Source organism: Panicum virgatum, chromosome 1K (assembly GCF_016808335.1).
Source record: "Panicum virgatum strain AP13 chromosome 1K, P.virgatum_v5, whole genome shotgun sequence".
Classification (NCBI taxonomy): Eukaryota; Viridiplantae; Streptophyta; class Magnoliopsida; order Poales; family Poaceae; genus Panicum; species Panicum virgatum.
This window is the reverse complement of record NC_053136.1, coordinates 19,503,013-19,529,921: the sequence shown is the minus strand read 5'-3', so window position 1 is coordinate 19,529,921 and position 26,909 is coordinate 19,503,013. Positions and strand designations below refer to the sequence as shown.

General features: G+C 45.3%; 2 protein-coding genes across 4 annotated transcripts; one reads left to right on the top strand and one right to left on the bottom strand.

Moving 5' to 3' along the window:
- Window positions 1-7,570: 7,570 nt before the first annotated feature.
- LOC120698761 (calcineurin B-like protein 7) lies at window positions 7,571-11,055 on the top strand. 3 transcript variants are annotated; one of them, XM_039982496.1, is made up of 9 exons: window positions 7,571-7,915; window positions 8,048-8,236; window positions 8,331-8,413; window positions 8,535-8,594; window positions 8,818-8,926; window positions 9,319-9,371; window positions 9,631-9,711; window positions 10,016-10,128; window positions 10,280-11,055. In XM_039982496.1, exons 2-9 carry the CDS (start codon window positions 8,158-8,160, stop codon window positions 10,341-10,343), a joined length of 642 nt encoding a protein of 213 aa, XP_039838430.1. In that variant the 5' UTR covers window positions 7,571-7,915; window positions 8,048-8,157; the 3' UTR covers window positions 10,344-11,055. The 3 variants fall into 3 exon arrangements, 2 of the variants coding, with proteins under 2 accessions (XP_039838430.1, XP_039838437.1); XM_039982503.1 differs by having other exon boundaries at window positions 7,728-7,915; window positions 10,025-10,128; XR_005685010.1 differs by having other exon boundaries at window positions 7,599-7,915; window positions 9,631-10,128; window positions 10,280-10,840.
- A 7-nt stretch (window positions 11,056-11,062) lies between these two features.
- LOC120698752 (GDSL esterase/lipase 7-like) lies at window positions 11,063-13,773 on the bottom strand. Its single transcript, XM_039982485.1, has 5 exons — window positions 13,488-13,773; window positions 13,251-13,408; window positions 12,805-13,044; window positions 11,593-11,848; window positions 11,063-11,504 (listed from the first exon to the last, which is right to left on the bottom strand). The coding sequence occupies exons 1-5, from the start codon at window positions 13,771-13,773 to the stop codon at window positions 11,275-11,277; spliced, it is 1,170 nt and encodes a 389-aa protein (XP_039838419.1). The 3' UTR covers window positions 11,063-11,274.
- Between the last annotated feature and the right edge of the window lie 13,136 nt (window positions 13,774-26,909).

Here is a 26,909-nt window from a genome sequence, read left to right as displayed (position 1 = left end):
CGTCTGAATGGATGGTCAAGAGGGAGGAATTGTCGATGTTTGTGTTGACGCTCACTAACGATCATTTCCAGGCGTCAACTTGATCAGAAAATCATGAGAGTTTGCATTTCTTACACGCATCCTTATCCAATAATGTCCCTAAACCACACTTTACCTTTTAGAATATGCAAGTTGTGTTTTCAAGCTAATATGCAGGTTACAAGCACACTTTGACCCGACATAAAATCACAAAAATTATCAGAGCACCGATTCAGGCTCAGATGGACCAAAAGTGATGCAAGAACCCAATCCAAACAAGTCAAGACAGGCCAACCCCAACATGAATTAGATAAGGAGGCCCAAGACAGCCTGCTAGAAGAAGTTGGGGGCAGTTGGTGGCCCGAGCAGGCCGACCGACCTACCTGGTCGGCCGACCTGGCCCGTGGGCCCCACCGCCTCAACCAGGGCACGTGGCGTCTCCCCATTGGTCCCCTACGTCGGTTGTGATGGCTTCACCCCGTGGCTCCCTGCTATAAATACAAGGGGGGTATAGATTAGAACACACACACACCTCACATCTCTCCTCTCTTGCATTCCTTGCGTAGTCTTTAGGCTTAGTGGAGTTTAGGAGAAGTCTAGGAGTCATCGAGTCGCCAAAGTTGCTCGAGAGTTCTGGTATGGGTTCATCTCTAGCTCTCTCTTGTAATATTCGGTCGTTTGTAATAGAAATAGACTATGGTTACCGATATCTGCTTGAAATATGTTCTGAGTTATCGAATATATGCTTCTTGATATGGTTGCGTTATCATTCCATGCTTGCATTGTATGATCGCCCTGTGCTGGAGATGGTTAGTCTTTTGTTCTTAGAACTCTATCAACTGCTCCAGTATTCATATGATTGCTTTAGTGTGATGTCTGTCCATCCGGAGGGTAGGGGCTTCGCGCGGGACACTAGTGTATCCCTTACTAGTGTAGACATGGTGTCTAGATTAGCTAAGTGTTGCTGGATGTCAACTATACCCACAGTTTGTAGAGGTAGCCGGCAGGTGGTGACAGCCCTGTCCGAGCCCGAGTAATCCTCCATGTTCGGTATGGGGGTAGGAGGTACATAAAGTCACCGGGGTATACAGGCTCCTCCCGTTACTTCGATAGCGATCTCCCTGTTGTGTAGTTTAATCTCTGACGAGCTAACCAATGAGAAAGTGTAGATATAGCTAGCCTAGCACAACTGACTCGAGCTCTGACTTCTACCTTGCTCCTGGCCTAAAGCATCTTTTATCTTTTATTTATCCAAGTGGGTAGTTTGTGTGTGTGTCACACTACCTCCTACCATATTATTATCTTATCCCTATTTATGCATGAGAATATCCAATCTAGATAGAGTTCACCAACTAATCTATATATCTTCTTACTCACCGGCTTCCCTGCGGAAATATAAATGACACCCCGGTATACTCCCGGGTAAAATGCTACAGTGGTATTCCGTATGCTTGCGGATTTATTCGTGGTTCATGAAATACTGCCACCCCAAATTGGCATCTGCGGGCGTCATCGCTGGTGACATTGGTAGGCGCCAACCATTTGTCAAACGAAAAATATTTTCTACCCTTCCGCAACCATATGAACATCAGAGCTGCCTTGCATACTGGGCAAGGGAACTTTCTGTGAACACACCAGCCGCAGAATATCCCATATGCCGACAAGTCATGTAGGGAATAATGGTACCAAACATACATTCTAAAGTTTGTCTTTGTAGCTCGATCATATGTCCAAACCCCTTCCTCACAAGCAAGGAGCAAATCATCAATCAGGGGCTCCATGTACACACTCATATTTTTTCCCGGATGTCCAGGAATTATCAGCGACAAGAATATGTTCTGTCGTTGGAAAATCACGTCAGGAGGGAGATTGAGGGGAATAACGAACACAGGCCAACAAGTGTAAGGTGCAGCTGACATTCCATATGGATTGAAGCTGTCTGTTGCTAGGGCAACACGCACATTACGAGCTTCACCTGCTTTGACTCGATGAATCCCGTCAAAGTGGGTCCATGATTCAGCATCGGATGGATGTACAAGCTTATCAGGATTGTATCGAGTTCCCATTTTGTGCCATGTCATCTGTTTCGTGGACTCCTCGGTCATGAATAGCCGTTGGATCCTCGGTATGGGCGGAAGGTATCGTAGGACTTTCACAGGGACCGCGAGCTGCCTCTTCTGACTATCACTAGTCTCTACCTCTACGAACCTAGAGGATTCACACTTTGAACAGTACTTTGCTTCCGCATGTTCTTTTCTAAACAAGATGCATCCCTTCGGACATGCATGTATCTGCTCATACGGCATCTTCAATGCACGAAGGAGTCTCTGTGCCTCATACATGCTCTTTGGAAGAATGTGACCTTCAGGAAGCAGAGTGCCAATAACTGTCAACATAACATCAAAAGCATCTCGACTCAGGGTAAACTGGGACTTTACGGCCATCAGGCGCGCAATGGCATCCAGTTGTGAAACCTTGGTATGCCCATGAAGGGGTTCCTGTGCTGCAGCCAACATGTCATAGTACGCCTTCGCGGTTGGCTCTGGCTCCTCCTCCCTACGTTCTCCCTCGAAGTGTGCTTCATGAAATTCATCTAACATATCTCCTACCCCGGCATCAGCATCATGATCTTCAATGCATTGCCTAACGACCTCGTCTCTCATACGATTGGCTTCACCATGGTAGGTCCACCAGGTATAGTCTCTCATAAATCCATAATTGCAAAGATGTTGTGTCATGTCTTCCCGTGTCTGTTGACGCGTGTTTCCACATTTGGTGCAGGGACAACAAGTGCATGAGCCTCCTTTAACCTTTGAAAATGCTCGACCCAAGAAAGCCTTGGTCTTCTGAATCCATTCCAAGGTCAAGTCCCCCCTTATTTCCAACCGGAGTACATCCACGCATAGTCATCCATACTCTATCATATCAATGAGTAATATAATATTAAAGATAATTTTTGCATCTACACCATGTCTAAACTTTCTACTAGGTTAAGATAGGTCCTAATCCCACCCGAAGATGCGTAGCTGGAGTTGATTTCCATGCTCTACTCTGATCCGGGACAGAATTTTGGCAGCATTTCCCCGCTGTTCTCCAAATACACATCCCGGAAGGGAGATTGTGTATTCGGAGAACAACGGGGAAATGATGTTGATACTCTATCTCGAATGGGAGTAGACCATGGAAACTAACCCCATCTACACATCCTCAAGCTGTCCAAAAAATGTGAACAATTCAAAAGTTTTGCATATTTCCATCCGTATCTATTTCGAACGGGAGACGCCTAACTAGGTTACGTGATATATGAACATGCAGTACGAAAAGCGGAGTCTTCTATGCCTCACCTTGCTATATGTCCTGCAAACTAAGGAGGGTGGCAGAAGTGGCCCTGTGGTGGAGATCGGCAACGGGAACTTGGTGGCGGTGCTCGGTCCTGCAAAAAAAAATTAACGTGGTCAGATATGTCACTATTGGTCATCTCAACAAAAAGTATTGAACTAGTGTTTTGCCTTAGTGTTTTGCCTCAGATATATTTCCTTTCATTTGATCTTGAACTTGCGGCATAAGAAATCATCTCAACAAAAAGGGGTTCATGATATACATGAAACCATGTGACACACCCAGCCCAACCATCATATCATCACAGATAAGATTTGCTTTGGGCATGGATGTGTCACATGGTTTGATGACAATCATAAGAAGCATAACTACACGACACAAAGAATACACTCCCACAACCTCAAGATCATCATATGTTACCCAAACCAAATCTAGGATATCATCACAGGCAACTAGATTAACTAGGTTACGTAATATTCTACAAACATGAGATGGAATGAGGTGCCTTTTGAGTGTCCTCACCTAAGGCTCGACACGCGTGTCGGGCGGCAGCTCCCGAGTCGGCGATCGGCGTGACACCAGAGCAGCAAGCTGGTGCAGGGCAGGCGAGACGGTGCCGCGCACTGTGGATCTTCAATTGCATGCAAATAACAATTTACAACAAAATTATCGATAAACATTTTCCAAAATTGTAATGAATTGATGGACAAATGGAAAACAAATAACTCACCGGTGCGGTGGCACGGTGAAGGTGGCAGGCATGAGGTGGACGTGCTACGGCGGGGCGGCCCGGCGGGGTGTCCTTGGCCCTGAGTGGGGCTTGGTCGGCGGGGGTGCGGCGCAGCTCCGCGGGGTGGCGTGGCGGCTCTACTCGGCGAGGAGGCAGCCCCACTCAAGGGCACCGGCGCGGGAAGCCACGCTCAAGCATGGCTCGCGTGAGCAGAGGCCGGCGGCGGGGCCCTGCGCGGCACGCCGGGATGGACGCGCCGGTAGGGGCAGCGGCGCTGCTCGGGGTGAAGCGTGGGCGTGCGCCGGGGCCGAGCGGACGTCGGCCGGTGGGGGCCGTGGGTAGGTGGCGAGAGCGGGGCGGAGCCGGTCAGCTCACCCAGGGGAGCGGTGCGGAGGCGGGGTGGACGGCCCCCGGCGCGCGGGCCAGAGAGGGGGTGGCCGGCACCGTCGGCCTGCCGAGCCCGCCTGCCTGGCGGCCGCGTGGACTGGGGCTGGCCGAGAGCGGAGAGGATGCGGGTGGAGGGCCCCTCCGGGCGGGCTAGGCCGGGGCATGGTGCGCCAGGACGTCGGCGTGGCGGACGCGGCGACCGGGGCCGGCCGGGCCGGCGCAGAGGCGGGGTGGCAGGGAGGGCGCGGCGGCCGGGAGGCGGTGACAAGGGGTGGCGTCGGCGGCCGGTAGGCGGGGTGGCGAGGAGGGCGTGGCGGCCGGGAGGCGGTGGCAAGGGGCAGCGCCGGCGGGTGGGAGGTGGTGCCGGCGGGGAGAGCGCAGAGGAGTGGCAGCGAGCACCAGCTAGCAGCACGCGGGTGAGCCAAAAAACAGAGCGCGCGGGGGTGTCGGAACAGGTGGCCAAAAAGGCTAAGTGGGGGTTGCCCCTTTTGCCGTGCGCCACCCGATCCGACCCACGGCAAAGGGAGCCCCTTTGTCGTGTGCCCCGATCCGGCCCATGGCAAAGGGGAGCTCCTTTGCCGTGTGCCCCGATCCGGCCCACGGCAAAGGGCCGAGGCGGCGGCGCGGCCAGGCCGGAGCACGAGTGCGGCGGTCTGTTGGTCGGCGGGTGCGGCCCGACACGGCATCGGGCGGGGGGCGCGGCCAGGCCCGCGGCGCAGCACCGGAGCGCGGGTGGCGGCCCGGCACGGCGGCGTTGTGTTGGCCGGTTTGCCGTGTGCCTATGGCCCGGCACACGGCAAAGGGCCTGTTTGCCATGTGCCTCGGCCTGTGCACACAGCAAACAATTTGACCGTTTTATTTCAATTTTTGAAACATTTTCTTTTCAAATTTTGTTTTCAAGCACTTTGGTATTCTATTTCATGTTTTAAACTTTATCACATTTTATCATTATATTGCTAAAGTGATTGAACAATTCATGTTTTATTTTGATATTTTTATTATTTCATGTGTTTGAAAGAAATATTTGATTGCAAAAAAAATTAATAAATATACCAATCATCCGAAAATTGACCAAAATTTGGCATTAAAGAACCTAAGTTGTTTTTTGCAAACACAAAAAGTTTTAAAGTCAACCGCTAATTCATTCGTAATGTTTTGTCCAAATGTAAACGATTCCTTCTCAAATCTACAAATCTTCTCTGGACATGTTTCGATTTGTAACAAGCGTACATGAAAACTTTTGCAAAACGTTCCCAAAATTTTACCACCATCTCCATGCATCAAATCATGATACCATGACAAATTTCATAATTTTTTGAATTCGTTTGCTGTTAATGGAATTTTAAAACGATTTGTTCTAACAGTTCTGAGCATGGTTTGCAAGCATGATCTTCGAAATCTACTTCTGTTTTATGCTTACGTCATCAAATTAAACTCCTTAACATGAATATCATTTTTCTATCCATTATACTCCCCTATTCAAAACACTTCCAGTTCAACCCCAAAAATTCGACTAATGAAATTAAATAACTAAATATAGCCAAAATAACGAGAAATATACCAGATTTTAACAAGGAGTACAATACATTGTACATGTATAGCAGAAAAAATTGGGAGTGTTGAATCAACTTTTTTTTGCACAAGTTTGCCGTGTGTCAAGATTTTGTCGTGTGCAATATGGAAGGCACGCGGCAAACAAGGACTCTTTGCCTTGTGCTAAAGGTTTGCCGTGTGCTTCCATATGCAGCACACGGCAAATGCACACCATTGCCGTGTGTGTTTTGGCCTGACACATGGCAAAGAGAAGGTTTGCCGTGTGCCAACCGTTTACCGTGTGCTGTTTCTACTGGCACACGGCAAAGGGCAGGTTTACCGTGTGCCCGTGTTTGCGCACACGGCAAACCTTTAGGCACACGGCAATTAGGGGATTTCTGGTAGTGGATCTTGGACTCTATGTAAAGTTTGTGAGATGCTCTACAAGATTATATACAAATAGAACTTATTTGATTAATCAATATAATATTCATGGGACAATTTCAATTCATTCCCCCCATTGTTCCGGCTTTGATGATTTTCTTTGTGTTGTATCTTTGGACCCTATAAACCCCTACAAATATTTATTCTTGATACACATGTTACTCCCAATGACTATGTTATCACTCAATGATCAAAATCACATTAATGGCCTAATGGAGCCATTGTCCTTACATGATGGAATTTCAATTGTGGTTTTCTTTTCTAAATTGTATTTCCACTATTCATTTTACGAACCATGTATATATTTCCACTATTCATTTTACGAACCATGTATATGTTGACTATTGCAACCCTTTGTCAATAGAATATATCAATATTACTAGCGTTCTTGCTAGTTAAATTTTTTCTACAAAAAATAGAAGATATTTTTTTGGATTTTCCTTCCACACTATGCACACCATCAATACGTCCACCCCTATTGAGGTTAACTTTCCATGTAAGCTTGTATCGTGCACTCGATGGGGATTTATTCATTTTATTAAATCAGCTTCATGTTAATGTTTATGGAAAAAGGAAAGATAAAAACAAGTTTAATTTGTCACAAATTCTCTAATATAATCGTTGCATTGGTGAACGTGGATTTGTTGAATATGCAGCCAGCCAGCCAACGACCAACTTGCATCCGGGCCGTCACCGTCAGCTCGTCGTCCGGCATCGCTGCTGATTTCTAGCTACCGATCGAATCGATACACGCGAGAGGGGAGCTAGAGAGGGCCCCGGCCCTGTTCCCCTTGGTCGTCTCCTCCAAATACATGCATGTTGCTTCCAATCCATCGCCGGAGCCGGAACGTCGCGTCGTCGCGCGTCATCGCCGACGCCTGCGTCCGCCGGAAAAATCCAAGCGCCCGATAGGCTCATAGGCACCAACCCGATATGCTGACAAAATCTCTCCAGGCGAGGCGTCGTCTTGCACGGGCGATCTCCGTCAGACGTAATTAGAAATTGAATTCCTGTCCTGATTGCCCGTCGGCCGTCTCGCCTACGACCACGAGGAGTAAACTACTGTAGGCCACCGTGCTTGAATTTGAATACTGGCAGAGGTGACGCATTTGAGAAACGACTTGTGTGCTAGATGGATCTCGTCGCCCAGGAACCGGCGATGCTAGCTAGCCTTTGGTCAACTCTTGCACAGGCTGTCAGCGACTCGGCGCTGGGCACTGGGCACTAGCAGCAAGCAAGCAAATGGTTCCCTACAAATAGGGGCTCTCGCTGTCGTCGCTGCCGCCGCGTGGTCTCTTGGTTCTTCCCCCCGTGCCCATTGCTCCGGCGGCTGCTGCCACAAAGTCGGACCTGGAGGGCGCCGCACTTCACATCACACTCTCTTTAGTTTCCCCTCTCTTCTTCTCCGAGACCGGCCAGCATCACAAGGGCAGCATCCGGCTGCGGCGATTCATCAGTTCGTAGGTGCATTTCGATTTCGTGGCCGACCCCAGCTGCCTCCTGTGCTTGTTGCCTTTTATTTTTGCTCCTCGTGTGGCTTGTCCTTTTCGCCGTGTCCATGCCAATGCCTTTCTTCTCTAAGTTTGGAATATATAGGTGGTTTGGGCGCTTCTTCCAGCGACACGCCGGGCGTTACCGTGCCTGCTTGAAGAAACCGAAGGTTCTGGGGTTTTCGGTGGTCTTCGATTAATTCGGAGCTCGTTTGCATGGGGTGTGTGTCCTCCAAGCAGTTGAAGCGAGACAAAGGATATGAGGATCCCAACATCTTGGCTAAGGAGACTACTTGTATGAATCTGCTGGTCCCCTTTTGTTTGCAGCTCAAGAAAGGAGGAGGAGCCATCCTTGCGTTTTCTTGATGTTCATCTGTGCTTTCTTGCAGTTTCTGTGAATGAAGTGGAGGCCCTCTTCCAGTTGTACAAGAAGATAAGCCATTCCATAATCAAAGACGGCCTTATTCACAAGGTAGTACTACAGTCAGCACCAAAATGTGACCAAGAACTTCAATTTTCTGAATATGAGAAATTGGCCGTGTGATTCTGAAGCTTCAAAAATATAATTGCACTCTTCTTTTTTTCAACAACAGGAGGAGTTCCAGCTTGCTCTCTTCAGGAACAGTAACCAGAAGAACCTTTTCGCCGATCGGGTTAGTTTCTTATGGTGCCCCATACGGATTTCTCTTGCTCCGTTTACTTCTGGAAGTTCGACGCGTAAAGTTCCAGATGTTGCCCATGACATCGACCTGTTCACTTTATCATAAAGTTGGTTATCTCCGTACGGAAGCTTTATTGAAATATTTGGTGCCAGATAAACTGCAGATTATGTTCATATTTGTGATACTTTGTTCTACTGTTCTATCATATACACAGATATTTGATCTGTTTGATCTCAAGCGCAATGGGGTGATTGAATTCGGGGAGTTTGTTCGGTCCCTCAACATTTTCCACCCAGATACACCGATGGCAGAAAAGATTGCTTGTAAGCATCCCAAATCCTATTCCAGCTCTCATATTCTGATTATTGTCGAGCCACATAATTAGTATTACTTTGTTGTAGTGTTACAGAATGAAAATAGGGAAAAGTTCAATTAGTAACACAGCAGACTCTCTCTCTCTCTCTCTCTCTCTCTCTCTCTCTCTCTCCCCCCTCCCTCTCTCTCTCTGCAAAAAATGAACAGCAAAGCACAGCTACTGACAATTGGGAAGTTTTAGAAGATAGAAGCAAATATGAAAATGTTAATACCATTTGAAAATGAGCAATCATCTTGAATTTAAGTAGTTACCAACCAGCTGCAGTTATCTGTACCCAAAGTATAATCTCCTGTTCATATGCTTCTCTCTGTCAGACATCTCATGAATTCCTCCTTGCAGTTGCATTTCGGCTATATGATCTGAGGGGTACCGGATTCATTGAACGTGAAGAGGTGTGTATCTTTAATTATTTGCTTTTAATCACTCAGTATGCCTTTTCATAGTTCTCTCCAAGGATGATACTACTTGTAAAAAAAATGCAAATTAACACACTACTGTAGTTTCCATATAAACCTGGAATTCAACTCCCTTGTCCCACAAAAAAAAACATGTTTTATGCACTTAAAGTGGATGCAAACTCCCTTACTGCTTTAACCCTGAAACTGAAAATCCTAAGTTAACTGAGACTTTTATCTTTGACCATCCCTGCAGTTGAAGGAAATGGTGCTTGCCATTCTGAATGAATCAGAACTGATTCTTTCTGACGACGCTGTCGAACAAATTGTGGATCAGGTACAGTGCATCCAGATAAAACCGTTACTTTCAGCTCATCCCATTGGCTTTCTTGGTCCACGTATGTCCACCACTGAGCTTACAGTGTTTAGTGACACATTTGCTTGCTCTCAACCAAGTTGCTTCACACCAGCTGACTTTTTCACTGGCACAGTGCAGCGCCTAATAGCTTTCAGTTCAATTCCTTCTAAAACTAGCCATAGGTTTCATTTTGAATTCAACTCTTGTGGTGCAAGAAGCATCCACATCACAAAGCCACCAATCAACACATAGAAATATGGCATGCTAACTCAAGTTTTGGCAGACATTCAAGCAAGCAGACATGAACGAGGACGGGAAGATAGACTTTGAAGAATGGAAGGCTTTTGCAAGTAAAAACCCGGCTTTGCTGAAGAACATGACGCTTCCATACCTAAAGTAAGTCCTACTAGTACATTTTTCATCTTGTACGGATGCTCAGTGTTTGCCTGAAAACTTCATGCTGACAGCCTGACACTACCTTTAATATGACTTACATCTATCTAGTATCAAACTCTGACAGTTGCGATGCATTGTGTCTCCTATATAGGGACATAACCATGGCGTTTCCCAGCTTTGTTCTGAACTCTGGAGCTAGTGATGAAGAGCTGTAGCACCCTGGCAAGCGCCCCCATGCTCTTCCATATATTTCTCAGTGTGCGCATTGCCAAGCTGTGAGGAAGGACACTGCTAGTTCAGGTGACTCAAGTTTCAGACATACAGCTGCAACAAACCCCTGAAGGTGCTGGCACAGATCTGTATTTGAAGGGTCTGATTAGGAGTAACCATTTATGGAAACAAAGAGCCCCGCATCGAAGGACACCCCGTAAATTAGTGCTGGAACAAACCATAAGGTTGGTGTAACTTGTGAGCAGGTGGTTCAGTTGAGGGCATGGTTGCAAGGGACAGAATGATGTCAGACCTTCTTTTGCATTGTTCCCTGGGGCTGTAAACTGGTATGTGAAGTGGCTGATTATTAACTGATGCTGTAGCACCAGCTTGTAACCACCTGTAAGGACTGGACTCCCATGGTAAACTTGTCCTGACTGTAAATGGTTGTATATTTGGAAGCACATTTTTTGCAGAATAGTAGAAACTACTGTGGACAACAGTTTTGTCATAATATACTTAGAGATTAGATTTCAGGTAAAACCTCAACTAACTTTATGCCACTGAAATTATTGATCACTCCTTAGTATATAGGTATCAGAATATGTTCTGGACATCTGTTTGACCATATAGATCTCTTTACTCTACATTGTGCATGTACATATGAAAAAAAATCATTTTTTGGAAAAGGATGAAAAAAATCATACTTTCATGTAACCTGAGCTGTCTAAAACTGGCAAGTCTATCTTTATAGATCTCTGTAATTCACAGTTCTAAACATTTTGGCGTGTCCCCTCTTTCAGATTCACAATGCTAAACAATCTGTAATTCACAGTTCTAAACATTTCGGCGTGTCCCCTCTTTCAGATTCATAGTTCTAAACAATGATAAACATTTCTTTGAGACAAATGTTAGGCTACTAACTTCAGATTGGTTCTACAGCTTCAGTTTTACCATCTGTTGCAAGTCCAAAGGATAGCACATCTTGGTGTGCTGACCTGACCACACATTATCTGCCAGGATGCGGTTAACAGCATCAGTTGGGTGGAATTCATCCCACCAGACATGGCTTGATGCATCGCTGCACGCCATCTGTGGAAGAACACACATGATCAAGCCTCCATACTTGCCCAGCCCACAGCAAGCGTCAGTGGTGGTGACAAAACCTGCACATTGTGGTACCTCAATCAGTTGTGAATGCTTCCCTAAGGACAGCAAGTGATAATCCAAACTTACTAATTACTATGTGCTCACCATAACGCTCGCGGTTATTTAATATGTCCACAGACCCCTCAAAAGTATCGCAATAGCTGATCATAGAATCTGGGTGCTGGCTGATGAACTCATTGGACATGTGTCTCAGGGCATAGTTGAACTCAATCACGACATTGTTGATATAATCGATGCACTCCCCAGTTTGACTGCCATACTCCTCGAGGAAATGGGGTGCACAACCAACAGGAGGTAGGCCCATCAGTATGACCTTGCGAACATTTATGTTGTACAAATTCTGCATAAAACCATCACTGTCAGAAGAGAGCAGGGGATATACAAGTCCACCATATAACAAGATTCACAGATGAAAAACAAACAAACATACAGAATTCCAGTTAATACTAAAGGATTTACGACCTTCAAAAAAAATACTGACGGTCTTATAAACACAGAGAGGAAAGTAAACAATCTTCTGCCTCTTGTATCAGTAATTCAGTATATGTGTTTAACTCTAGGGTGTCAGACAATACAATAACTTCAAGCCATGTGCATCTTCAATTAACAAGCACTGTATGTTCTTCTTAGGGATCATCGATGGGATAAATTAGGCATAAAGAATCAAGGTATGTATGAATCTGAACTTAATCCTGCTGTATCATAGTCAGGTCACGAATACAGAAGGACAAGTATGGAAGATTCACAAGTGGAGACTGAAGTAAAAATGGAGTTTACTTGGGCTAAAATATGGAGGGCACTATGCAGTACAAAGTAAAACTAACTCTAGAAATATAAGTGAGCATATCAATGAATCAAAGATACGTTGAGTCCACGACATAATCAATATCAATTATTGTTGATTAGTCCCCTAGTAAATTCAGAATAATTATTTGAATCAGTTCAACTTAATCCCTTTGCTGGGCTCAGAGTTTAAACTTCAGAACTGCAACAGATACAAAAAAGGTGATTGTAGGCACAGCCCCTCAAAGATTCATGCTGATTGCAAGTGAAAATAGTTCAGGCATCAAGATCCCTGAGTATAAAGTGAACAAACTGATTGTAGGCACCAAGTTGAAATGAACAATAGTATCACAACTAAAAGTGCTCACATGGCTAGCAACAGCTTTTAAGCGTGATACATCCAACACACTGATTTGCACAAAAACATAGTAGCAATCAGCCTAGAACACTCCAAACAAGGCAATGCAAGCAATGCTGCACTGAATGAACTAACCGGAAAAACAAGAAGAGCACCTTGATTTCCTGTCTCATTGTACTGACAAGAAGCTGGTTGAACTCCCAAGGGAGGTAACGCATCTGGACGCCCGACACATTGCGCAGGTAGTAGTGGATGAAGTCGTTGCTCCCGATGGACACGAAGAACACTGACCTCCTGAACAGGTTGGCTGCCGCTGCCTCCCCGAGAGCCAGGGACAGCTGCTCGTATGTGTCCTCCACCTGCTGCACCTGCTGGGTCAGCGACACATGCATCCCCTGCAGCACAATGATGATTACAATCAGCATCACTGATAAAATGGAGACCACACGAGTGAAATGAACAAATCACAAAGTAACAACAGAAGAATTGCCAGTGGTCTGCGTCCAAATAGATTTGTCAACAAAATCATGACAATGCTGCCCCCCCAAATTAAGCTTAGCATCAGGTTTGTAGGGGTGATGGGGTGAGAGGGCGCATATACCAGCTCAGAGCCACTGCTGGAGATGATGCCGGCTGCCGCGGACGCGTAGCTGACACCCTGGATCATCCCATCAACGTTGGAGAGGCCAGCACCGCCGGCGCCCGTGCGCATGTTCTGTTCGAGGTAGGGAGGCACGAAGGGGAGGCCCAGCCGCTCCGCTGCGCAGAGGGAGCCGCACACGACCATTGATCAATCGCGTCAATGTTTCTGAAACCAAAAGGGACTAGCCGCCATTACCGAGGTAGTCGACGGGGATGCGGCCGTTGGAGAAGCGCCCCGTGGGGCGGTGCGTGTCGAAGTCCCGGCCGTAGGGCTCGCGGTCGGCGCGGGCGAGCGTGCCGAGGTAGTTGTTGGTGCCGACGTCCGCCGTGGAGTCGCCGATGACGAAGAGCGCAGGGACCAGCGGCGCGGGCGGCGGGGGCGGGGACGACGGCGTGGACGGCGAGGCCGCGGCGGCGGCGGTGGCGGAGCAGCGGCGGGCGGCGGAGAGGGAAAGGAGGAGGGCGGCGAGAAACGGCGCCATTCCCGGCGCGCGGGGGCGGTGGCGGTGGCGAGTTGGCGCGCTCGGGCGGCGGGACGGGGCGTGGGAGGAGTGGTGGGCTGACCGTGGTGGACTCGACGCTGGTCAGGCTGGGCCGGGTTGGCTTGCCGGCCCGGTTGGTTGGGTCGGTTCCGAGTTGTTGGTCGGATCTAGTTAGGGCTTCCTTTTATTTTATTTGTTCATTTGTTTTATTTTATTTGTTTATTTGTTTTAATTAAAGAGGATGATCTAGTTGGGTGTTAGAATCACATGGTGTTAGAAGAGAAGCGCAGAAATGGCCAAAGATCGAAGGATTATATTTGGGGCACGTTTTGTTCATGCCCATATATTGCAGCGCCTCTTTACTAAGCTATTATGTTGCAGAGTGTTGGTAGTGTCAGTGAGACAACAATTTATAGAACACACCTTAGACGGGGTTCAATAAAGGTTAAAAAAAGGTGTGGCACAACAGAGCTCCTGTAAAGGAAAAAGTACTAATCTCTATTCCAAATAATATTATAGGTTGTTTTAGCTTTTCTAAATATATAGATTTTTGCTATGCAACTGTATTTTTAGATACATAGTACAAACTATGTATATTTATTTTTCAAAATAACCTACAATTTGAAACAGAGACAGAGGGAGTACAATATCTTAATGCTAGTATATATTGGAACTAGTCAAGTATCTATGACCCACATTACTACACAAGAGTTTATTTGAGTGTACTTGCAAATCATCAATATAAAGTCACCTACATTGTTTGTGGCCTTTGTAAAACGTATGGATGAGTATGCGTGCCTGCCTAGACAACAGCGGCCGCCCTTGCTTCATTATATAGAGGCTTCACGATACAGGGATCACTGAGTCCTAACTAGTTACAGATCGTAATTGATCTTATTCTATCTTTAGGACTTCTATCTCTAGTAGGACTCGGTGTATTTTTTATTACAACTCATGCGCTACTATCTATTCTAACATCCCTCCTCAATCACAACTTGATTAAGTTGAGATTGTGTTGAAATTGTAAGAATCTTCTTTGAGGTAGCGCCTTAGTGAAGCCATCAGCTAATTGATCTTCCGTAGATATAAATCTGACATCAAGCAGCTTCTTAACAACTCGGTCTCGAACAAAGTGATAATCTATTTCAACATGTTTCATCCGCCCGTGAAAGATAGGGTTCGATGCTAGATACTTGGCCCCCATATTGTCACACCAAAGCCTTGCACTTTTCGGAGATGAAATATTCAACTCGGCTAATACCGATTGCACCCACATGATCTCAGTAGTAGCATCTGCCATTGCTTTGTATTCAGCCTCGGTACTGGATCGAGAGACTGTTTTCTGTTTCTTAGCACACCACGAGATCAAGTTAGGACCAAGAAAAACCGCAAAACCACCTGTAGATTTCCGGTCCTCAGTACACCCCGCCCAATCGGCGTCAGAGAAGACACTGACCATGATAGAAGGAGACCGCAGAATGTGAAGGCCAACGCCTATGGTGTGCTTAAGAAATCGAAGTATACGCTTGACTGCAGTCCAATGATCAGTTGTTGGTGAATGAAGGTATTGACAAACCTTGTTGACTGAGAACGCAATATCTGGACGGGTAAGTGTGAGGTATTGTAAAGCACCAACAAGACTCCTGTACTTGGTAGCATCTTCGGGTGACAAGGGCTGACCTTCATGTGCCGAGAGTTTCCTGCTGGCAGATAATGGCGTCGGAACTGGTTTACACGAAACCATAGCCGCACGATGCAAGAGATCATTAGTGTACTTTGTCTGTGTAAGAATTATACCAGCAGAACCATAATTGACCTTGATGCCCAAGAAATAGTGCAGAGAACCCATATCTTTCAGTGCAAAGTCATCTTTGAGAGCACGAAGCAGAGCATCAACAGCATACTGAGAAGACCCTGCCACTATAATGTCATCGACATAGACAAGAAGAAATATTGTTACCGAGCCCTTGCAAAAATAGAATAATGATATATCTGCCTTGGACGGAAGAAAACCAAGAGACTGCAATTTATCATTTAATCGAGAGTACCACGCACGAGGCGCTTGTTTCAATCCATATAAAGCCTTGTCCAACTTGCAATGATATGATGGAAACACGGGATCAATAAACCCAGGTGGTTGCTTCATGTATACTTCCTCCTCTAGAATGCCATGAAGGAACGCATTCTGCACATCTAATTGGCGAAGTACCCATCCGTGAGACACTGCAAGAGATAGAATCAACCGAATAGTAGCAGGCTTAACAACTGGACTGAACATGTCATCATAGTTAATGCCAAGACGCTGCTTGAATCCTTTAGCAACAAGCCAAGCTTTGTGACGATCAATGGAACCATCTGCTTTATATTTCACTTTATAAACCCACTTACAGTCAATTAGGTTACGACCTGCTTGAGGAGGAACCAGATGCTAAGTCTTGTTGCGCATTAATGCATCATACTCAGCTTGCATAGCAGCCTTCCACTCGGGAGAGGACAATGCTTCCTGCAGATTATATGGTTCAGCAGAGGTGGTAAGACACGCATAGCGGATCGTACCATCAGTATAAACCTTCGGCTTGCGAATCCCGTCCTGTAGGCGTGTTCTTGGTGTAGCAACAGGAGGTGGCCCCGGGATGGGATCCGGTGCTGATGTAGAAGAGCCGGGCAGCGGAGTCGAGGTAGATGGCATGGACCTGCCAGCAGCTGCATGTGCTGCGCCAGACGCCGGGTCAGGTGACGATCTTGAAGTAGGTACCCTGACCGCTGTCGGAGACAATGCGGGAGCGCCGCCCGAGGTTGATGTGCCAGCTGTAGGCGCAGGCGCAGCTGACGGATCCACGCCAATCGGAGGCGCTGTCGGCATGCAAATAGATGGAGCCGCGCCAATCAGAGGCACTGTCGGCATGCAGGGAAGCTGTTCTGATGGACACGATGGACCATCGGCATGGTTCTGTTCCTGGCGTGGTCCTGTAGTAGAACTGGTCCCTGGGAGCTGCGGCTGCACAACAAGGTCAGCAGGCAAAATAGATATAGCAAGATCATTAGTCGAATTAGTAAAATTAGTATCCCCTGAATCTGTGGAAGGAAGAAGAAGGATGTCTGAGGTATAACGGGTGCCGGCACTAGGATGAAGGGAAGCAAAAGGGAAAACGGTTTCATCAAAAATGACATCCCTCGAAATATAGACTCTGCCCTTAGATACATCAAGGCACTTGAACCCCTTATGCATGTTACTATAGCCCAGAAAAACACAACATGTGGATCGGAGTTCAAGTTTGTGCTGAGTGTAGGGACGAAGGTTAGGCCAACAGGCGCAACCGAAGACACGGAAGCTGGAGTAGTCAGGTGTGGCGCCAAGAAGTTTCTGTAGTGGAGTTTCATAGGCAAGAAGCTTGGTGGGAGTGCGATTAATGAGATAGGTGGCGGTAAGAAAAGCTTCATCCCAATATTTGAGAGGCATGGAAGCATGAGCAAGTAGGGCGAGGCCCATCTCAACAATGTGACGATGCTTGCGTTCGGCAGCTCCATTTTGTTGATGGGTATGAGGACATGAAACTTGATGAGAGATGCCGATTGAGCGAAAAAAGGAATTAAGTTTTTCATATTCACCTCCCCAGTCAGACTGCACAGCAAGAATTTTTCGATTAAGTTGGCGTTCAACGAGTTGTTGGAACTCAAGAAAATATTTAGAAACCTCAGATTTATGACGCAACAAATAAATCTAGGTAAACTTTCTGTAATCATCAATAAAGCTAACATAATATTTTTTCGACCAAAGGAATCTAGTGCCGGACCCCAGACATCTGTAAAGATAAGCTCTAAAGGAGCGGACGACCGACTAGTGGAGACACTATATGGTAGCTGATGGGCCTTGGCACAGGCACATGCATCACAAACAGACTCATTAGTACTATCAAAAGAGGCACACGGCAAATTATTTTTGGAGACTACTCGTCGAACAATATCACGGGAGGGGTGACCTAAACGACTGTGCCATCGATGATTGGAAATTTTGATGGCACTGAACACGAGCTTCCGAAACTTGGATGTGGAGGGCGGTAGTGGGTAGAGGCCACCCCTACATGGTCCGTGCAGCAGCACCTTCTTTGTTTTTCGATCCTTAATCAAAAAGAAGTAGGGGTGAAACTCAATAAAGGTGTCATTATCAAGAGTAAAGCGATGAACGGAAATCAGATTTTTGTGTGTGGATGGGACATGAAGGACATGATTAAGAACAAGATCACGATCGGAAGTGGGAATAATAGTTTTACCAATGCGATTAATGTCCATACCTGACCCGTTTGCTGCATGAACTTGATCGTTGCCGGTGTAAGGCTCATGCATGGTGAGCCTGTCGAGATCGCCAGTTATGTGACCGGTAGCACCAGAGTCGGTGTACCAATTGTTGTCGCCGGTGGTTGCTACAGCCACAGTGTGCTGTTCAGGGGCATCATCTTCATCGTACCGGTACCAGCAAGTCTTGGCACGATGCCCAAGCTTACTACAAATCTGACATTCTGGTCTGGATGAGTTACCAGAGCCACCACCCGGTTAGATGAACCGCCACGGCCACGACCACGACCGCGATCATAACCAGCAGGGGCACGGCCAGCACCAGGACCACGACCGCGACCGCGGGAAGCAGACATGGCCGAGGATGGGCCGCCAGTAGATGAATTTGCCTGAAGATTAGTGTGATGCTCAAAACTGAGAAGTTGGCTATAAAGCTCACTTGGTTTGATGGGATCCACCCGGGCAACCACCGCAGTGAATACTGGATTGAAGACTTCATTGAGGCCGGCGAGAATATACGCGACGAGTTCATCGTCACGAAGCGGTGCACCAGACGCCGCAAGCTCATCGGCGTAGGTGCACATCTTGGCATAATAGTCAGACACCGACAGGTGATTCTTCTTTGTTGTAGCCAGTGCAATTCGCGTGTTCACAGATCGTGCCCGCGATTGCGAAGCGTAGAGGTCGCTGAGGAGACTCCAGACTTCCGCCGAAGTCGGGCACCGAGCGACATGCAGCATGGTCTCTCTGGTCAGGGACGCAAGGAGATACCCGAGGACAGCTTGGTCCCGGATAACCCAATTCGTGTACGCCGGGTTTGGTTGTTTGACGGTTTTACCATCGACGACGACATCAATAGTCTTCTCCAGCGGCTTTTCAGCACCGGTGACGAGATCTTCAAGCTGTGCTGCTCGAAGGGACGGCATTACCTGAGCACTCCATAGGGGGTAATTGGATTTCATGAGTTTCTCGCTGATCGGGACGGCGAGGATGGAGGGGATGGCGGTGGTCGATGAGGTTGATGGCACGATGGTGGAACCCATGGCGAATAGCAGTTTGTCGCTGGAGGAGGTGCTCGGCGAGATTAGATGTGTAGAGGAGTTGGCTCTATACCATGTAAAATGTATGGATGAGTATGCGTGCCTGCCTAGACAACAGCGGCCGCCCTTGCTTCATTATATAGAGGCTTCACGATACAGGGATCACTGAGTCCTAATTAGTTACATATCGTAATTGATCTTATTCTATCTTTAGGACTTCTATCTTTAGGACTTCTATCTCTAGTAGGACTCGGTGTATTTTGTATTACAACTCATGTGCTACTATCTATTCTAACAGCCTTTAGGCGGTTCAGCTATTCCCTATTATATAGTTGCCTTGGAGGGAAATGGGAACGAAAATGGGGGTGACATGAAGCACTGAGAAGGATGATTAGATGAAGCAAGTTTATTTGAAGTAAGGCTTAAATGCTTTGCTTGTCCTCATATTCATTGAGGTTACTATAAGAAACATTCCTAGCTATTACGTGTTTATGAAATTAATTATTACCTTGCCTAAATGTTGTTTGGAGTTTATACACTGCTAGAAAATCTCTCATTAGTACCGGTCAGCTGGCCCGGTACTAAACAGACTGTTTAGTACCGGTTGGTTTTACTAACCGGTACTAAACTGCTGGCCACGCCAGCAGCTAGGCTGAGCAGTTTAGTACCGGTTGGTAATACCAACCGGTACTAAACGATTTTTTTTCTTTTTGATGCTTTATATTTGTTCTCTTTTCCTTTTAATTTTAATTAATTAGTATTAGTAGTCATACTCGCAGCGGTTTGTGTATTCGTACTCGTACTCGTATCTAGAATTCGTATTTGTATATGGAGCAAAGCAAATAAAAAAAATTATATACATACATGGATAAAAGAAATGTTAGAAACTATATACATACATGGATAAAAGACAATAATATTTACAAGTATGAATTCTCATAAGTTTTTTCCGACAAATTCTTCAATAATTCTAATCATCTGCATCGTCATCGGCACCGGCATCCTTCTTGCGGTGTTTGTTGAGTTTATCAGCTCGAGCCACACTTATCATTGGATCGGAATGAAATTCACCATTTGGATTTATCACCTCATCCAACAGGAATCCACAGAGTGCTTCTTCAATTGCCCTGATTCTTTCCGGTTCAATGAGGTTCTCTTTCAGTCTCCAAATCTGTCAACAACAAATAAACACCAATAGTTTAATTTAGTACATGCATGGAATTAGATACAAGAAATTGTTACTAATGTTATACGTACTTCGAAGTTTTCTTGTGTCACCCTCTTGGTATCTCTGCAAAAAAAGTGCATGTGCTCACATACGTAGTATCCGCAGAGGTTTGTTCCTTGTTTCTGTCTCAAACACTATATATATATATACATATATACATGTTATGAAATATTCATGTTGTTTGAATAAATGAAATTAGATGTGCGATATTCGTACTGGCTTGTTATGGTTGAATTCAAGCTCAGTCGGTGTTGACGTGACTCCTAATTGTGTTTTGAGGAACCGAGACCATGCCCTTTGCAAGATGTCTACGAGATTTTGATATAATTCTGGTGGCTTATTCAAGGAGTCCCACATAGTAACTCGGGACTAATCGATTTTGATCACAAGTAGGATTCAGTGGAAACTGTTGATACATACATATGGATACAAGAAATGTTAGATATATACACTTATTGGCTAGTTGAAGTGACTCAAAAAGTGAAAGGACTCACTTGAAGTTGTGCGGCAACAGAATAAATGTGCGATCGTGCTACCCTTCCAAGGACATGACTAAATTATTCTCAGTCCAATTAGGATATTGGCGTACACACTCCTCATGTATAACATTCGGATCTATGAAGCCAACGTTGTAAATCCCGCTCTTCCGGCATTCTTGCATTTTCATCCTGCACGATTACAAATAAAAGGAGGGAATGAGAAATCTAAACGACATAGTAGAGCTAGAGTATACAATTGACAGAAAACACTTACATAAACCAAAAATGGTCAAAATCAATCCAAATGTCATCCATTCCCCGATAGAAATGGGTATGTTTAATTCGAGCAGCTAGCATTATATACCCCTCTGCACATGCTTTCAAGTACCACTGATGTAACTCACGCATTCTTGTCGGTAGGGTGTCAATCAACTCTGGCCACATCAGAGGTTCCCCCAGTACAAATGGCTTTCTTCCTGCCCCTTGGTGAACCGGGATTTTTTCCTGACCTAGGAGCTGAGCTTTTGTGAGGTTCGTTTCCTTGACAAACTCAACAGTAGCTTCATCCTCTTTTGAAATCACTACTAGAGGGGGTACGCTTTGTTTGGGTTGTTCGCCGAGCTGGGGGACTTGGTTGTACCTCCGATTACTCTTCTTCTCCCATGATTTTGTAATCGAGCGGTCGTAGTCCGACATCAGTGGAGGCTTTGGTTGGCACATCATGGATAGATAGAATTTCTTCGCTGTCGGATCCACTGGTTCCTTTGGCGGAGGCTTCTTTGGCTTCAACTGCTTGCGCACGTCTTCTTGCACCCAAGCATCCAATTCCTCTGGAGTCATTTCGTAACCTGACTTCTCTGGCGCGGGCTTCTCTTTCTTCTTTCGTTCTTGGGTCTTCTTATATCTTGGAGGTGGCGGTGGCGGCACCCAAGCAGATTTCTTCTTCTTTGCGGGGCGAGGAGATGGCGGAGGCGGACTAACACTAGGCTCCCCGGAAGCGGCCGGTGACGGCGATGGACTAACGCTGGGGTCTTGGGCTGCGGGCGGTGACGGTGGATCCACACTGGGCCTCGGAGACCCTTGAGCAGCTGGTGGTGACCTCGGAGACGGGCTAGGATCCTTTTCTGCAATTTTTATGTACTATTTTTTTCCAACAGATCCAAGTGTGGAGGGCATGTCCTAGTTCCTCTTCTCCATCGCCTCCAGGGATCTCGAGGTCGAGGTCTTCCCATCCTTTCTCGACACGGTCAACCATGACTCTAGCATATCCTTCTGGAATCGTCATGCCATGGATTGTCCCGCCTTGAACAGGGACTTCAGCAACCCCGTGAGCGACTACTTTCAGTTTTTTCCTTAGCGGAAATAGAAGCTCACAGGGGGTCCTCACGGCGATGTCGTCCATGGGGTAATGTTCCACAACTGTTTCCTCTCGATCTGTGGCTGGGTGTTCCGTTGAAGCGACGTTGCTACGACGCTGCGAGCCGACGGGGCTAGTCTCCAGCTGAGCCGTTGATCTGGCTTCTGGTGGCTGTTGTTGGCTAGCTATAAGTGCACCTTCGATCGAAGCAACCCGTTCTTCTAGGGCACGCACCTTCTCTGCTACTTCAACCTTTCTTCTCTGTCGGCTTCGATACGTCTCTATGTCGCCACTAAAGCCATGCTTCCAGGGAACTACGCCCATGCCTCGCACACGTCCTGTGTGTTCCGGTGTGCCAAGAGCGTACGTCAGCTCGCCTTTCTCTCTGTCTAACTTGAAGCTGCCTTCGGACACGGCCTTTAGTGCCACAACGAGCCTGTCGGCTGCTTCCCTTATGGCATCGCTAGAGATGAACAACCCATCTTCCATATTCAATGAGCCTCCATGAGCGTAGAAGTAATGTTTTGCTCGCAATGGCCAGTTGAAAGTTGCCGGTACGATTCCTCTGGCAACGAGATCATCTTCCATCTTCTGCCATTTCGGAATCGCTGACGCATATCCTCCTTGCCCAAGATGATGGAAGTGCTTCTTTTTGCTCGCATTCTCCTTGGCTTGGGTTGTCTTCTTCTCGCTATCCTCCCAATAAGGACGTTGATTCTTGAAGTTTTTCTCGAAGTCCGGCTTGAGTCCCTTTTTAACATAATCTTTGTTCAAATTTTTCTTGAACGTCTGAAAAGCAATAGCCATCTTCTTGATGACTCAATCCTTAAACAGCTATTCTTTGTCCTCCAGAAAGGTGAAGTGCCGTTTGACATCTGCCCATAACATTTCTTTCTCGGTCTCGGGAATGACGTCAGCATCGATATCTGTGGCTTTACTTTTCTTCCATAGCTTGAAGCTAATGGGAATGTGGTCCCTGACATAACATCCACATTGATTCACCACCGTCGTCTTCACACCCTTTGGAGACTTTGGTTCACCGTCAGGATGCAATGAAGTGATAATAGTGTGCCCCTCCATGATTTTCTTCGACCTTCGTTTCCGTTTTGGTTTCCTAGTCGATCCGGATGCCTAAAAAATATGTATTTAGTATGCATTATACTTACATACAGAATTAATGAGTATGTTTATATATATAAGCACGACTTGTATATAGCTTTCGATGACTTGTGGGCCTCCGCCGCTTCGAGAAAAGACTTTAGACCATTAATCCACGCCATGGTGCACCGGTCGCCGTACATCCATTGTCGGTCCATCGATCTACAATTTTGAATTAAGTAACAACATTATTTTATTTGTATTCATATCACTTAAATTGGCACATAACATAATGAAATACAAAAGCCATTTTTTGCGAATTTAACATTGAAATACAAAATTAATAGAAGTCCAAATTAATAAATACATGTTGCAAAGGATTTGTTTCAGGGTCACTTCCTCTAAAACCATCGAGGATTTCATTATTGGGACCAAGACCGTACTCCTTCATCGCGTCCTCATATATACCGCACCGCATTGTGGATATCGATTTTAGCCCCAAATATCAGAGTTTTCACCGAAGGATCAAGGTTAACGACATATTCATGATCCGAAACATACATTTTTTAAACTTCTCGATGGTTTCCATATGAGCCCCAATAAATACATCATTAGAGTGCCAAAATAATGCAACTAAATGCATAACAAATACCAAACGATGCATTCCACAACACATACACATTTTATTCCACGACACATACATTCCACAACGATCACCCCCACCGTTGCCACTCCCTCCAGCTGCTGAAGCCATATTTTACTGGAAAACACTATTATTTTTTACAACATTATAAATTCTTACAATTACAATAAAATCTGAATAAATTAATTAAAATAACTCACATTAATTTGCGAATTGATTGAAAAAAACTCTTACAATTACAATGTAAATATGTACATCATTATATCCTTATATTCGAATTGCACAGGCACTTACAATGAAGTCTGAAATGTAATGAAATTAGAGTTGCTATTGAGGTATTAATCATCATTGTGTGCCGTGCTATGTCACAGCTCTCTGTAAGCCCTTATTCTTCGTCGGTCTTGACCTCACCCTATCTACATAATGAAGGGTCTAGAAAGAGCTGTGACAGAGCAGACACAATGTGACTAATGCCCCAATAGCAACACTACTTCGTTTAAATTTCACACTTGCTGGTAAGTGTCTTTGAACTACAATGCAAAATCACATTAATTCTCAATAAAAAACTTGAATAAATTAATTGAGAGAAATCTCTAATTAATTGAAATAAATCTCTATAACTCCTAATTATTTTGACACCCTTCAGTTCCAGGAGAACACTCTTTTCAATATCCAGAAACCATCTAGAAGAAAAAAAACTTTATTTCAGGAAAATGTATATGTCGGTAACCTCGACCCTGCGGTGATGACATTGCCTTTCGGGGGGACACGGTGCGGTACAAGGATGTCACCAATCGGCCAGTCGCAGCAGGCAGCACCAACATTTCCAGTTAATAGGAACACAGCACTAGGCACAGGCAGCGTGCTCGTTGATATGCTCTCAGTGCAACAACAGCCACGCTGACTGCATCAAATGCTGTCTTCGTATCAATCGGACGTGCTGGTGATGCGACCAACCGATTCGCGACGTCCATATAGCGCATAGTGTTTCCCCAAAAGGTAGTGTCATTACTATTGGATGGAGATTAACGACGTATAATTGTTTCAAAATAAATATTTTTTTAGCTTATAGATAGTTTCAATGTGAGCCTGAATAAATACATCACTAGAGTGTCAAAATAATCAATTCATAATAGAAAAATCTATTATAATTCTTTCATTAGTTCATTATAAAAAATTAACTATCCACATTATGGTTATATCTACTACAATCACATATTTTGTCTACACTTATTCTAAAAATTTCTACTATCCACATGCTCATCTGAATCTAAAAATAAAAAATGTGCTACGGTCATTTGTAATATATAGAAAATGATTGAAAAATATGTCTATAAATTTTTCATATTCAATCTAGCCAATAAACCGACTCCCACATTCAAGTCATTGGTTCTATATATCTCAAATCATTGCATAAATCAAAGAAATCATACTCATCCTCACTATTTCTAAAAGTCACAAATTTCTCTAACTATAGAGCATAAAACGAAGAATAAAGACTATCAATGAAGAGAGGATAAAGTTGCAAACCTCTGGCATACTTGGATAACTAGAACACTCACTAAAACTAGAACAAATGGCGGCAACTCTCTAAGGGAAGAACAACCCTGAGCTCGAGATTCTCTGGTGAAATGGCACTAGCTCAAACTCGGGGAGGAAGAAGGGTGCCAATTTATAGTGGGCGCATTAGTACCGGCTGGAGTCACCAGCCGGTACTAAATTTCCTCGCGGCAGTTTAGCACCGACTGGTGGTTCTAGCCGGTACTAAACTGTCACTAGCTGTCGGTGGCGGATGTCAGAGCCTGTCGGTGGCAGACTTTAGTACCAGCTGGAGCCATCAGCCGGTACTAATAGGCTCCCAGGGCCACTGTTCCTTTTGCCCGGTACTAAATTTGCACGTTAGTACCGGCCAAAGCCGTGACCGGTACTAACGGCCGCGGACGAATGTGCGTTTTTCCAGTAGTGGTAGGTCGAAGTACAAACGCTTCTCAACTGTAAAATGGAATCAGTACAATGCCCTATATTTTATTGGTTAAAAAGTATTGTTGTGTTCTTTGCATTTCTCCATGCCATATATTCAATTCTTGTTGATGATCGTACATATACATATATAAGCAATAAGCAAGCCAATCAATGTATAAAATAGCCCGCTATAGATCGCTATTAGCTTTTTAGGAGATCTACCGCTACACTATACAACATTTATCCGCTATGTCCGCTAAAGGGGGTTTTACAGGATTTAGTGATAATAAATGTCCGCTAAAAATGTATTCAAAAGAAATAAAGAATCAATATAACTAGGGTGAACCACAGATGAAGCAGCATGGGCATAGTTGGGCAATCAAGAGACGTGTTGAGTCTATTTTAGAGTGTTAGACCAATGATTCTTGTAATTTTATATATAATTATTGATTATTTTACCATTCCGCTAAATGATTTAGCTTCCGCTATAGCTCTTTTAGCTTTTTGAAAGGTCTTTCGCTAACTTGGCCCGCTATTTCTTACATTGAAGCCAATAGATACACAATAACATTGGTCATAGATACTGCCATATTGTTCGCATCACAATCAGCAACAACACCCATGTACCAAAACAGAACAGGTTCATATATATGTAGAACACAATTTCAGTGTTTCGCAACATCAAAAGGTAGCTAGGGTCTAGACACGTTACTGCAAAGCATGCTTCAGTTGAGGGAAGGATCCACCTGGCACTAACTTTTGAAGGATATCAGTTGTGCAATGAGATCATGCAATTGTTGTGTGATGTTCTTCACAACATCAAAAGACCTTTCAATGTTGTTTCTTGTGTTTCAGCACTCATCCTTAAGGTACTCATCTCGTTCTCTTGTTCAACTATCTTTTGCCAAATTTGTACCCTTATCTCTCAGTCTTAAGATGAGCGTGAATCTCTTCTACCAGCAGCGTTGTCCCAACCTGCAGCGTACTAGCGAGCAAAATGATTTTTCTCGCGCCAAGTTTAGCAGTTACATTCCCC

Excerpts from the sequence above, each read along its gene's own strand:
- LOC120698752 (XM_039982485.1), bottom strand. The coding sequence starts at position 13,773 with ATGGCGCCGTTTCTCGCCGCCCTCCTCCTTTCCCTCTCCGCCGCCCGC. Across the intron at positions 13,409-13,487 it reads CATCCCCGTCGACTACCTCG|CGGAGCGGCTGGGCCTCCCC; the intron begins GTAATGGCGGCT and ends CCCTCTGCGCAG. Across the intron at positions 11,505-11,592 it reads AAATAACCGCGAGCGTTATG|GTTTTGTCACCACCACTGAC; the intron begins GTGAGCACATAG and ends CACAATGTGCAG.
- LOC120698761 (XM_039982496.1), top strand. The coding sequence starts at position 8,158 with ATGGGGTGTGTGTCCTCCAAGCAGTTGAAGCGAGACAAAGGATATGAG. Across the intron at positions 8,414-8,534 it reads AAGACGGCCTTATTCACAAG|GAGGAGTTCCAGCTTGCTCT; the intron begins GTAGTACTACAG and ends TTTCAACAACAG. Across the intron at positions 9,372-9,630 it reads GATTCATTGAACGTGAAGAG|TTGAAGGAAATGGTGCTTGC; the intron begins GTGTGTATCTTT and ends CCATCCCTGCAG.